This window comes from Stegastes partitus, unplaced genomic scaffold (genome assembly GCF_000690725.1).
Source record: "Stegastes partitus isolate 25-593 unplaced genomic scaffold, Stegastes_partitus-1.0.2 Scaffold269, whole genome shotgun sequence".
Classification (NCBI taxonomy): Eukaryota; Metazoa; Chordata; class Actinopteri; family Pomacentridae; genus Stegastes; species Stegastes partitus.
The window spans coordinates 519,412-533,480 of record NW_007578000.1 but is presented as its reverse complement, the minus strand read 5'-3'; the positions used below and the strand labels follow the sequence as shown (position 1 = coordinate 533,480).

General features: G+C 40.7%; 1 protein-coding gene across 1 annotated transcript in view; it reads right to left on the bottom strand.

The window, feature by feature from the left end:
* Positions 1-14,069, bottom strand: part of scara5 (scavenger receptor class A, member 5 (putative)) — a 106,961-nt gene that overhangs the window by 45,449 nt on the left and 47,443 nt on the right. Inside the window, exons 4-7 of the mRNA XM_008282378.1 lie at positions 10,118-10,317; positions 7,982-8,160; positions 7,770-7,896; positions 7,510-7,678 (exon numbers count right to left, since the gene is read on the bottom strand). Of these exons, the coding sequence (XP_008280600.1) occupies positions 7,510-7,678; positions 7,770-7,896; positions 7,982-8,160; positions 10,118-10,317 (675 nt within the window). The remainder of the gene's footprint in view (positions 1-7,509; positions 7,679-7,769; positions 7,897-7,981; positions 8,161-10,117; positions 10,318-14,069) is intronic.

The following is a 14,069-nucleotide window of genomic DNA, read 5'->3' as shown; positions in this document are numbered from 1 at the left end:
TCAGTGGCCACTGGATGATGTAATGGTCACTATGTCCATCTTTTATATGCAGTCTATGGTCCTATCCTTTACCTTTATCACACTCATTCCTAACCACTCAGCTATCTGAGTCTTCTGTCTACAAGTCTAATCTTTAAGAAGACAGTTTGCCCTGGTGGTCGTTGAGACATTGTTTCAGCAGAGCTTCACATTATTAATCTCCTGGCTCTCCGTGTCACTTCTGTTCATTCAGCTGGCAGTGTTTCAACAATAACAAGCCCACCATCTCCCTCCAGGATCAGCCTGACATCTGACAACGCAGTCCAAGAATACACCACCAGAGCAGAGTTCAGGCGCCTCCAATCCAACCTCTATCTCGTCTTGTTTAGTCTTTCACACAAGATCGTAAAGTGACAACATGTATGTTAAATGTATGGTGAAATGAGGAGCGAGTTGTTCATCACAATAACAAATGACACAAGGCATCACCAGGGTTTATGTTATCTGGGGTTACAAGAGGTTGTAACGAAGAACAGATGGACAGAATGCGGTCAGAAGGAAGCTATATGTTCAAATAAAAGTCCTTATCTGGGTTGTTTTTTAAAAGAGATTCATCTGGAAGTTGTCTACAATGAGCCTCAGCTTTTCTGGGACAATAATACTGCTACAGAGAGATATTTATGTAATTATACACAGTTAAACTTGCTTAATAAATGTCTTGAACCCTGATTTAAAAGAGAGTTGGGAGTTTTGGCAAAGAGACATTGCGTGTCTCATCATCTCAATCTAGCCCATGATGGGAGACATCCTGGGCTAGATTTTCTAAAGCCTGAAAACAGAGCCAAGAGGAGATGTACTCGTCAAGTTTCAGACCACTTGAATTGCAATATTCTGATTTATTATGGATTTGTTTTGACTGTGATGCCAAACAATTGTTGCCTTCTCCGGCTTCACTGACATTTTAGATATTATGCTAAACATTTTGAATTGCCTTGTTGTGAAAAGACACAAATAACCCGGTCATATGTCAGTGGTGTGTTTACATTTTGTTTTTGCTGCTCCAGAAATTAGTTGTTGCAGGTTTATCTCACAATCTGGAGGAGTACCTGCCTGGTGTAGTGAGAACAATGTAGTATACAGAACAAAAAATAAAAGCATGCAAGTGCTTTCAGCAAAATGTGCTTTAGATGTGAAAAACTACAGTATTAATTTAGCAGAATACTGTTCTCCTATTATACGATTTTTTAAAAATATTACTGCGCATCAATGTGTATGCTTCCTTCTACAGTTGTAGATGTTCAAGGTTGAGCTATTTTAACTACTTTATAAACTGTTGGATGTTTTACAGCAATGTGCTCTGTTCTATAGGATCATCAAATGCTGGGTGCACTGCTGTCCTGGGAGAACCATATACATCCTAAAAGTCAGCTTTTCATGAGCTCAGAGTGATATTTGTGTGACATATTCCCACAAATACACTTTTTTTCTTTTTTTAAAAGTAGCTTCAGAAGAAGGAGAATTTGTTCATCCCCTACTGGAACACTTAATCCTTCACTTTATCACAAACATTCAAAATGTGTGGAAATGTTGTTTTCACTGGAAAGGAAGAGTATGGAAAGTACTAATCTGAGAAATAACTTGGAAGTATAGCTGTAGTGAAGTAAAAACAAAGTACAGTACTTCTTTCTAATTGTAGAGGAAGAATACATTTGCATAAAATGGAAATACTTAAACTTCAAATATGTACCTAAGTCAGTGTTTCCTCTTGGATGTTTTCCAGCAGTGAGGGCAGCAGGATCTCTGGGAGCCGTGGCGGCGTAAACAAATGACATTTGACTGCAGATTTTACTTTTACAAGCTGTTTATTGAATGGCCAGTTGAAAATGGCTTTTTAAAGGCTGAATGTAAAAGTTAAAAGAATAAAAAATAGAAGAATAAAAGAATAAAAAATAGAAGAATAAAATTCAATAAACAAAAATAAAAACAATAAATTTTAATTTCTTGATGAAGCTGTATAATCAGTGGCAAAGTTTGCACCCAGGCTCAGAACAATGAATTTTTCTGGGTTTTTTATACAAGAGCTCTGAGGATCTGTTGGAGGGAAATTCTCTGAGAGGCTCAGCAGCATCCAGGATGCAAGCTGATCACCTGCAGCCTGTTTCTCAAGTCAGTCTTTACCTACAAATAGAAACAATAATCAGATTGTTTCTTTCAGCTTCCTACACCCTAATCATTTAAAATAGCTTGTAGTTTGTGTCTGATGATATATTATTAAATGTCTGCTGCTGTCCACTGCTCCTCCCTGTCTATTGTTACTGGTCTTACACATTGAACATTAACGTTAGATAATTTACACTCACATCACATCTGATTACAGTGTGAACACTATTTTTTTTTTTACCTAACATCATCATTTATAGTCAGCAAAAGGCTGATGATAGCTGACTGGCATCATCTCCATCAGGTGTCTTTCTCTTCTTAGAGAAATATGTGAACAAGCTCATCTGAAGATGCAGTCAGCAGATCCATCATGGTGTGTAGATGTTAGCTTAATGTTATCAGTTAGTTATGCTGATAGGTCTACCTTTCCTCCGGTAAGTCGACAAGATAGTTATCTGTTGTTTACCTTAGTACTCACCAGTAATTAATGTTGTATTAACCTCTCAAAGAGTAGATACTGAGCAAGATAGTTATCTGTCATTTACCTTAGTACTCACGAGTACCGGACCCAGTACAGGACTCTGCTGTGAAGGTGGAGACATGCGGTGGTGGTGTATTTGCGACAATAAAGAAAAAAAAAGGTAAAAACAAAAATGGAAGGAGCGGTGGCTAGGATTTAGCAATGGCGACCTGCCACTCCTAAATGAATGTAGAGGAAACACTGTAAGTACAGTAGTTGAGGGCAAGTACTTAGTTACATTCCTCCATTGTCAATCGTGTTGTTACAAGGGTCTGTGTTGTAGCTCCACTACCTGTAGACCAAAACACCGTGGTCCACATGACTGGAACCCAGTAAAAGACGAGTAGTAACATTTGTTGGCTAAGCATACTGTCCAATGAGCTTGTGTTGTTTAACCCCAAAACCCAAGTCCAAATAAATAAAATCAATGTTTAAATCTACCCAAATTAATCATTTAGAGTAACAAAATCATGGTAGATGTTTGAAGAGCTGCAGGCAGAAATACCTGAGATTATGTAGTTTAAGGTTTTGAGTGAACTAAAAACTTGCAAGTAACCTGAATTTTGCCTGAAAAAGTTAATTCAATGCAATAATTACTTGAAACAAGTTTTATTTTTTAGTTACTTATCGAGCATGAAAACATGAATGTAATTTTCTGTTGTCTCAGCTAAGATTTAGGTTCTGGAAAATGTGCTGGTATCTCTAAAAAACGTGTTTATTAAACTTAAAGTATCAATTTGATGCAGCTCTTTAATTAGCTTAACTTTTGTCACCTCAGCTCACTCGTATAAGTAGAAGTAACTCAGACAAAACTGCAAACAATTGATCCTTGGCTAACTCCAGATTTTAAGGCAGAGGCAGCTGCTTTGTGTTTACAGTGTGGTTCAAACAGGGTACTTTCTTAGTTCTTTAATAGTTTACATGTTGGAAACATGAGCTTCATCTTCATTAGAGCACCAACACATCAAAAAACCATGAGTCACTTTGGCTATGACAAACGACCTATTTCTTGGTGTCCTCAAGTAACAGTGTGATGACCTGCTGCTCAGGACTGTCAGCAAATACTGGTGCTCACATGAACACAGGGAAGGACACACAAACACACACACACACAAACACACACACACAGCTGTCAAACTGAACGATAGTTGTGAAACCCAAGTAGTCGGTGTTTGCTTCATGCCAATTAAACACTGGCAGAGCAGGAATACATGGTAACATACAAGAAGCAGAGTGGAGAAAAGCAGTAATGAAACAGTACGAGGAGGGAGGAGGAGGAGGAACAAAAATATAGAACAGAACATGAAAAGAAAAGAGAGGAAAGTACCACCCAGAGAGGGCAGAGGCCTGCTATTATACAGTCATACCATTTCATAGTGTTTTCTTTATGATACTCAGATATGCGTTTAGTTTCGTTCCGCTTTCTGGCAGTTGAGCCTTTTTTTTTCTTTTATTGCGGTCGGTGAGCAGATGAGCTCATACTTGTTAAAGTAACACACTGAACACACAAAACTCAAACAAAAGTTCTTCACAAACTTGATGCAGAAATTACATTATTATGTGGGTCTGACAAGCCCCTAATTTCTGCAAATTCTCCGCAGCGCTGACGTGATGAGCAGCTGAAAACTCCGAGCTCAGATGGTCTAAAAATTCTGGATTCTGATTGGCTGGGAGGTGTGGATTCACTTTTAGCCATAGGATAGTTTAACTGGAAAACATCTGCATGATTTAGTTGTTTGTTTGCTGTTCCAAATTAATGCAGCAGTATTTCAGTTTAGACAGATTTGACTGAGCTAAAGAGCTCTAGGCTAAGAGTCATTTGTGTAATCACCAACAATCACCAATAGATGAATGACTTTTTTTTCAGTGAGGGTGAAAGCAAGAACGAAAATGCATCTCCATATGTGTCATATTTGACTGAATCTGGAGGTTCAAATGAACTGCAACGCTACAGCACCAGCAGCAGTGAAGCTAGTAGCCTAAATTTGAAAGAAGTTTGCAAGGGAAAGGAGAGATAAGTGGAGAGAAGCTGTCAGGGAAAAATTCTACTTTTTCAGGCCGAGCCTTCCAAACCCCTCCCTGATTAGGAAGATGTTGCCTAGCACGGCAAACGACAGAATTCCTGAGGCTCGGGAACTATAGATCATTCTGTACAGCGAAGCTTAGACGTCCAGGCAAAGTAATGCAGATGGAAACACGTTTGTGAGCGCTGAAGGGTCTTAAGGGGGGAGTATTTTGCTCCTCAAAAAGCATTTGCAAAGCTAATCTTTATAAACTTTTAAGTCTTCTTTATTGCATTTGCTGCAACATTTCTATGCTTCTTGGCTCAACACTGCTACCTGTTACAACACCAATACCACCATACCACATAGTATGCAATGTCAAATGCAGCATGCCAAAACCACCACCACCACCCTTACAGCATCCAGTTTTATTTTGCAATACAAGCCAGCAATTTATGATTATTCTGACCCACAATCCTCTGCACAGTGGAAGATTATGTCATGTACATCATTGTGTTTGGTGCAAGTATCAACAAGCTTTTTGTCAAAGCCTTAGATGCGATATTATGATAAGGTGTCCCTGCTGTGTGCATGCTGCTTTGAGTGCAGCTGGAACAGGAAAAAGACTGATTTGGAACAAAGCTTGTGTATTGAGTTGCTGTGCATGAGGAAAACAAAATTGTTCCTCATAAAAATCTGCAACTATGCAATTAGAAGACAAAAACGCACCAGATATCTTTAAAGAATAATTGAATACATGAAGATTATTTCTTCAACTTTAGTCACTGATAACATCAAACCCCCAAACGCTGGCGCTGACGTCTGAAAACACAGATGTCTGGTCCCTACAGGAACGCCGTTCATCATGACTTAATACATATGGATGTCGTAATTAAACTCATGTGATGTTTTTTTTTTCTCCCTTAGACGGCACATGTTACTGTAAATACTACCAAGCAAGATTTTCGCCTCACTCATCAAATAAGGACTTGAAGCGATATTTTTAAACAGCTTCTCATGTTTCTGTCATTAATGCAACAAGTAACATGTGTGGCATGAAGATCGCAGTGAGTCAGAGAGGAATTGAAGACAAATGAACTGAACAAGAAGGCCAGAGAAAAGAGGATGGGGCAAAAAGAGAGGCACGGGAAGAGATGAAAAAAAGAAGAGCGGAGGGTAAACATGGATAGAGATGTAAAACTTTTCTTGGCTAAGGTGACTGGAGGCTAACAACAAACAAATGGGCTGCAGAGCTGAAACTAATGACAGAGCTGAGTTGAGTTTTCATTCTAGATGTAGCATCTAAATTTAACCCACAATTGTTTCCAGGCTCAGGAGAAACAGCATCCCACCCACATGTGAAGCAGGCACGAGATCAGGGGTCCCATTTAGTTTGAGCTGCCATCAATCAGGTCGGCCTGCGTCCCCTGCCAGCATTACATCATGGCATACCTATTCTGATTTTAACAAGCCAGAGAAGTCATTTGGTATGCTGGCAGCGAGAGCCGTACCACGTCGGGACTAATCAGGTCTGAACTGAGTGGAGGAAGAACATTCAGAGTTGCTTAATACCCTGAGGTAGTAATCCCACGGTGCAAAATCACGTTTGCATGCTATAGGGTCACTTGCACTCAATCACACTGCAAAAATCTACTGGCTCAGATGAGCTGTTGTAAAAGATCTCTTTGCAGCACTGAGGTCCACCCAAAGGGGTTCATTATACTGAGAGCTAAAGTTCTCATGTTCTTCTGCTGCATTCTCATGTTTTTCACTCATCTGCAGTATGCATCTCTTGATAATATAGGGCGCGGATGTTTTACTTTGCAAATGTATGTAGAGGACTGTGCAAAGCGTCAGTGTGTAGATGTCTAGATCCTTATCCATCACACCGCCCCATTTGAGAGGCGCCTGACTGTCCCAAGTTCATTCTGGAGCAGGAAACAATTCCAAACAATGTCTAGAGAACCATCTTAAGGCACGAGAAGAATAAGAGGTGCTGTGATGATGAAATTGCCCCGACAAAGCCTATCATGGAGTCAGTCTATGATCACATTAAGAGAGAAAAAACACTGACACTGTCACAACGAAGCTGTGGCGTGTTCATAGTAAGATGCTGAAACAACCTATCTGCTAAATACGTATGTATGTGTTATTTCATGTATGTAATTCATGTCTTCTGCTGCAATGATCTAACTTTGCATATCTTTTTTTAGTAATTTGGTCAGTACAGAGATCAGTGAACTTTACTCCTCTGGGTTTTTACCAAGAGTATTGCCTTCTGAATTAGTGTTAATATTTAATCACTTAATCATCTCTGCAATTTATGGATGTATACATGATCATAAGTTGACATTTTTCATTATTATCTTTGTATAATAAGCTGTGTTGTACAGAAAGTGTTTAATGATTTTGAAAGAATGAATGAGGGTATGAAAAAGAGGAACCTCTTCTGAGCTCAGGATTTGAGCCAGATTTTAGGTGAAGCCTACCTCAGGGGATTTTACAACAATCATACCTGTTAAGTTAAGTTTTGGTAATTTACAAACTGGTATTTCTGAAGAATCTATTGTACTCTTGCAGAAACAAATCCAAGAATGTCTTTTAGATCAGTAGTTCCCTGGTTACTGGTGACCTCTTTGCCTGTTGCGTGTTTATCAGAAGTGATTAGTTCAGCTAAAAAGGGAATTTCCCACAAATACGACTAGAAGATTACAAAAACTCCAAGGTTCATCTAATGAACTTATAGTCATCTTAGAACTACTGCCTTATACGTACTATTAAGGAACGATTGCTTCCTAATATTCACCTTCTCAGCAGTGTGAGCAACATCCAGGTCTCTGTACTGACCTTCTAACACTGTGAGGTTCTTCAGGGCCATGGAGTGCTCCCAGTCCTTCAGACGTAGGTCTTCTGTGATCGTGTTCAGGATCTCCATCTCGTTCCTCAGCTGGGCCTCCGTGTGGACGTGGGTCACCCATAAACTGCTGGTGTCTTCTGTTATGTTACTGATTTGGATCTGAGCAGGAAGAGTACAGATAAGAGGTCTGTTTTTTTAGCAACAGATTTAATGTGCAGGACATTTTGTGTGGCTGTGATGAACCTCTAACCTGCAAGTCTTGTATCTTTAAGTGGTGGATACTGATGTCGTTGCTGAACGTGTGATTGACAGCTCCCACCGTCCAGTTAACCTCGTCTAGCTTTTCTCTGAGCCCGCTCACCTGCCCCGAGGTGTCCCTGAAGTAAAGCAGACACAACCAGAATGTGATTCTTGATCTTATTAAACACACTAAACTCCCCAAGCTGTAACATAAATGTGTACCTGAGCAAGAGGTCGTGATCACGGAGCCACGTGGAGGTTCGGGCCACCTCCGCAGTCAGGCCCGTCAGGTTCCTGCCCGCAGAGCTGCTCAGTATGGACAACCTGTCGTCCAGCTGCACCAGGTAGCCCTCTGACTGAAGGGAGTGAGCCTGGATGCTCCTCAGTTCCACCTCCAGGCCCTGCAGGGAAGAGGACTCTGTAGCATCATTCCATCATTAGCATTTAATTGCTTAACTTAAAATATGAATAACAAAAAGCACTGAATGTGGCGTAAATGTTAGCAGATGTCTTGTTTGAAACTTGTGTCTGGGGAACAGATGTCTACTGAAACTCAATAAGGACCATCTTGATCCTTAATCTTCATCACCATTAATACCAAGTGAAAGACATGTAAGTGCAAGTATGACCAGCATTCTGTATCCTCATTTTATTTTATACCGACAAAGAAATTCATTAGTGGGAATTCAGATCAATGTGTAAAACTCAGGGGGAGGCACTGATAGGAAGGGGTTTACCAGCAAGATGTGAAATCTGGTCCATCTGATGCCATTTTGCAGCACACTGGTTTGTAATCCTCAGAGACATCAAGAGGCAAACAGTAGAAATACAGAGTTTATGTTTGAAAAACGGAATGACGTTGTGACAGTAAGAGTTGACTTGAATAAACCCTTTTTGCTGAATTAACCTGTGTGTCATCTTCCAGCAAGGCGTACTATCATCATCATTAAAGCCGGGGAGAAGCTCCAATCTCAGTTCGGCCTTCTAGTTACACAACAACATATGACTGGCAGTTGATTCAGAGAGGCAATTAAAATTCCCAGAAAGCTTTGTAGTGCTCTGCTTTTAACATCTGAGGCAACAAACAAGTGGTTTTACTGGAACTGACTGTCCTGTCAGAAGAAGAGATCCATGACAGCAAGAGGGTCAAGAGGCACCAAATATTAGGCCATTGTGAAACCACTGAAGTGTGCTGCAGAGAACAGGCCAGACTCTTCAACAGACGCTCAAGCTCACGTGTGAATGTTGAGGTTGCACAGCAGAAGAGTCGCAAAGAGCATCCTTGAGGCAGCAGAGGGGTGATCCTCGCCGTCGTGCTTTAACACAAGCATTGTGGTCAGTTGGGAGCGTTGAATCCTGGTTAGAGGATGCCTTTAGTCAGGGTTCCCATGCTCAGACCTCTAAAGCTACACAAGCCTACCTTAGAATCTGGGGGAGGAAAATAGAACTACAGCTGAAACAGCTCGGACATCATCCTGATTAACAAGGTCTGCGTCACATGTTGCACAACCAGGACGTTGTGATCAGAAGTGAAACAAGACACACATGGAAAAGGACTGACAGTGTTAACTGATGGAATGTGACTGAAACAGCAGGCCCAAGGAGAGAGAAGACATGTAAAATATGTACAAAATATGGATGAGCAGATAACTAACATCCTCATGACTAATAGTGGTGGTCAACAAGGAGCAGACGAGGACAGCCATGATAGATGTGGGAATCCCAGCTGACGGTAACATCGGGAATACGTAGCGTGAGAGGATCAAGAAGTACCAGGCGCTGAAGGAACAACTGAAACAGATGTGGAAGGTGTCGTCCACAGTGGTTGTAGTGGCGATAGGAGCAGACTCCAGGTACTTTGGAGGCCTATTGCCAGAACAGTGCAATTCTGGGAACAGCTCAGATACAGTGCAGAACCTTTGAACCCTCAGGTCTCTAGTAGAGGAGCTGAGTTTTAGGAAGACACACGCCCCTCTTAAATATTTCACTGAAAGTTTCTCCCTTTAGTCATTTTCGTTGTCTAGTATAATTAGTTTTAGTATACATATTATTAATTTTACTGTTATCTTATTGCAAAATTTTGTCAACTATCCTTATATTACGATATCTTTATTTAATTTTTTTTGCACAGGGATGTACACGACTGTTAAATATACCACATGAACACATAGTGAAGGATTCTATTACATCATACTGCAAACACGACTGCAGATCATTTCTACTTCCTGTTTCACAAATCATCCCACCATCCACCCTTATTACACAAACACCTCCCACCTACACCACACCCACTCTAAAGGGGAAAAAAAACGCATCACAACGCAAAACATCTATCATCATTTTTGATCCTCGTCGTACCTTGATGAGGATCTCCAGCCTCTGCAGCCAGTCACTGTGGTTCTGGAAGAGGTTCTCCAATTTCCAGATGTTCTCCAGCAGGTCGGCCTGAGTGGACGCCTCACCCAGCGATTGCTGGAACAGCCGAGAGCGCTCCGACATCCGGGTCACATTCTCCATCAGCACCTCCTGCTGCTGTGAAGACACCTGGGAACGGGAGACTGGGGAGGGGAAGAGAGAGGGAAGAGAGGGATTTGTTCTGTTGATTCAATGATCCCTCAGCTACAGCAAAAGTCCCCAAATCGAGTTTCATTTACTATCAATCACCACTGTCAGCATGGAGCGAGCCAGCACTGTAATGCGGAGCAGATGTTGATTCAGATGCCTGCGCTGATTTTGGTTGTTGTCTATTCTTGCTCAATGTATTGTTTTGCTAAATCAAGACCTAAATATTTTTACGAGTTTCCAAACTTGGCGTTCTGTGCAGCTCTCTATGCTGTAACGCCACTTTGTGGAAATTCTGTCTTCACTGTGACCGATGTTGAAATTGGCCTCTTCATGCAGCTCTTCGTCCAGTGCTTGCAGTAGAAAATGTTTTTAAAAGATATGACGTGGGGATTTCCAGCGATAAAAAGTACACTTTAGCTAAAGGAAAATTATTTGACCTCCTTCTGCAGCATGTGGACACTGGTGTCTACAGTTTGTTTGCGTGTGACAGAGGTTGCTCATCTATCAAAACTTAAGTCTGTATTAAACACTCTCAAAATGATCGACTTATAAGCAAGAAATATGCGAAATCAAAAGTTTATATGTGCTACTGTTGTTTTCTAATTAAACAAAATATCTTTCAAATCCTTCAAAGTTCGCTAATGCGTACATTGAAGGTTATTTAAAGGTTTTTAAAATAATCCTTTACTAAAAATAGATCAATTACTATGTATGCTTGTATACATAATTTTGTATACACTGTCGGATTACATTTATTGTTTTGTGCTTTCTCTTTTGTATGTTTTTCTCCTTAGCTCAGGCCCTCATGACCAATGCCGAGATGATCATATGCTACTTTGATATAAATAATAATGAAAAATAAAATGTGTACAAGAAAAATATCCATTACAGCAACAAGAACACACATTTTCAATGTTAACACTGTTGTCCTGTGTGTAGCTGGAGCATCAGAGATTCTTGATCGTCTCCAAACACAACAACCTGATGCACTTTAGACCAGCAACACTCAGACAAAAACTTGTATGGTTTGATGTTTTAGTAGTGTCAGAAAAAGGTGATTTCCCTCCTAACTTCTCTGATTGCTTCATTAAGGAAATATTAGAGGCCCAAAGAGGCAAAAGTTAAGATTAAAGTCCAAAACAGTTGCCTTATGATTCATTCTTTCTCATTAATCATCTCACGACTGCTGGGATGTATGTTGTGATCCTGTGCAGTGGGACTAAACTACTGAACTGAACACAAGTAGCTCCATCTTAGCAGGCCACAGAAGTAAAACACACATACTACATCAATTACAGGGAGTCTTGCTTTTATCATTTTCCTACATTTAACTGATAAAACATTTTTTTTGTACTTCTACTGTAGTAGGATTGGGATTGCAAGACATTTTTGTTGTTCCATAAAAAAATCCAATCAAAATCCCATCTGTTCCCAGTTTTGAAATAATCCTCCAACAACCCTAAATGTAAATGAAGTAGAGAGATAAATAGATGATGAATTGTAAAAATACAAATCTGAAAGAAGACAACACAAGTCTGAGAATATCTCTAAAGTGCTTGTTTAGCTGCAGCATCATGTTTGCCGACAATCAACATCCTGCAGACGAACCTCTCCTGCCTTGTGTTCGGCTGCGGCATAAAAGTCACTGCTTTGGTCTTTCTTCTGTTCTCAACCGTGTCTAATGAGAAAAAGCTCCTCGGTGTTCTGTTATGTTGAAAAGCACGCTGCATGGTAACGGCTCGATAGCCTGGGAGATATTTTGAAACCAGATCCTCAGCGTTGCGCTATGACGACATCCTCTCTGCAAGACCGGCATGTGAAAAAAAAAACTTCAGATGGAGAAAGAAGGAATTACTTGGGAAATGGGAGGAAGCAGTTAATTCCCTTCACACATGTTCCACCACACACTGATGCACCTAGCAGCCCGATGTTACGCACACCCAGAGCGTTTCTGTTCCCGCGTATCTAAGAGGGGCGATAAAAGTGTGTTTCTGTACGTGTGGCGGCGTGAGAGCCAAGAAATGACAGCATGACCTCAGAGAGAGAAAAGTGCTGCAAAGCCACACTGCTGCAAACAAATCATCTGAATTCCTGCTCATTATCCGTGTTGGGTTTATTCCTAATGACCTGAGAAACTAAATAAGCTGAAATCTCTCCACTACACAGGGCGCTTAATTGCTAAATGATGGTCTGTCAGCAGCAGCGTTTTTACTTTCCCAGAAGAACACTCACTGACACAAAGATCAACCAGAACCTGACAGTATGTTGTTCATCAGCAGCACTACCACTCCTTGAAAAGAAAACAAGAAGACAGAAGAGGGAAACTGCACAAGAGAAAAGACTGGATTAAAGTCAGAGAAACTGGGAAGAACAGAATGAAGATCAACCCTGAACACAAGCGGCTTTGTTATTTTGGGCATTCTTTCTTTCGAGACCATTTCTGTAAGCACAAACCTGCTCTTTGACCACAACAGGACAGGTGTTGTGACCAGAAATGCAAAAGGTGGTTTGCACAGTTTTTGTTCTCGTGATTAGAGAATTTGGTCAAACAATGACAAATGGTAAATCTCTGCCATCTGCTGATTCCCAGTTGGAGCATATTTAACACAACACAAACCGTGTGTAGTTGTGTATGTGTGTTTTTAGAAATACTTAGAAAATGCAACCTTTTATTAATCAAAAGCCTGTTAATCAGCTCCAGAACTCAGCCACAAGACTTTAAATAAGCCAGGCTCCCAGTATGTTTTAGAGCTGATATTAAGATTTTACTGTTGACATTTAAAGCTGTTCGTGGCCCGTCTCCATGCTATACATCTGACATCTTAGTTGCATTGGAGCCAGTGCTTTAGATCCTCGGGTGAGGTCTTTTCATCTGTTTCGAGGTGACAGAGTGTTTATAGTCGGAGCCCTGAGGCTATGGAAGGACTGACTAAGGAAATCAGGTCAGCTGAGTCAGTGACTTCTTTTAATTTTCTTTTAAAAACATATTAGGGACCTTTTTCTGATGTTATTTGATTTACACTGATTCGCCTCGAGGGCATCACGCTGCTGCAGAGGTTAGCACAAGCTACAAAGGTCTGTCAGCTGGGATAGGCTCCAGCTCCACATGATAGGCAAACTGGCTGGACGAGCAACCCTTAATTCAGAATTTATGGGAAAAAACAGTAACCAGAGTTCTTTAAACCAATCACAGTTGTGTTAGGTGGTGCTTAGCCCAGGATGCAGCGACACTTCGGCTGCAATATAGTGACAGGAGAATTCGTTTTGTTGGAACATTTGCATGGAGGAAGATAAGCACTGTCACTAAAATGAGTACCAAAAGAAACAAGCATTCCTGTAGGGGCATTACTGTAGCAAAAGTGTTTGTGAATGTGTATGGAGAGCTGTGTGTCTGTATCTCAATCTGTGTGTCTGTAGTGAGATTTGTCAATGCGTAAAAAGATTTGTAAAAGAGTCGTCGATGTGTCAAAAGATTTGTTAATGTGTACAAAGATATAAAAAGATGAAAAGTGTAAGTATTTGGCTACGAGTGCTGGAAATACAGACAAATCACCAGTTACAAGTTAACTGGCTGTTTTACACATGATTTTGCTTCACTTCTGCTGTGAGAGATTGGTATCTGTAACTTCAGGGTTTCTGTCCCCTGAGCTTGGGCTCACAGGTTCATTCATTCTGGCTGCATACCACTCTGGCTGCTCTTTACCTCAGAAGTTACGTCGCTTGGTATTATTATGAACAAGCAACA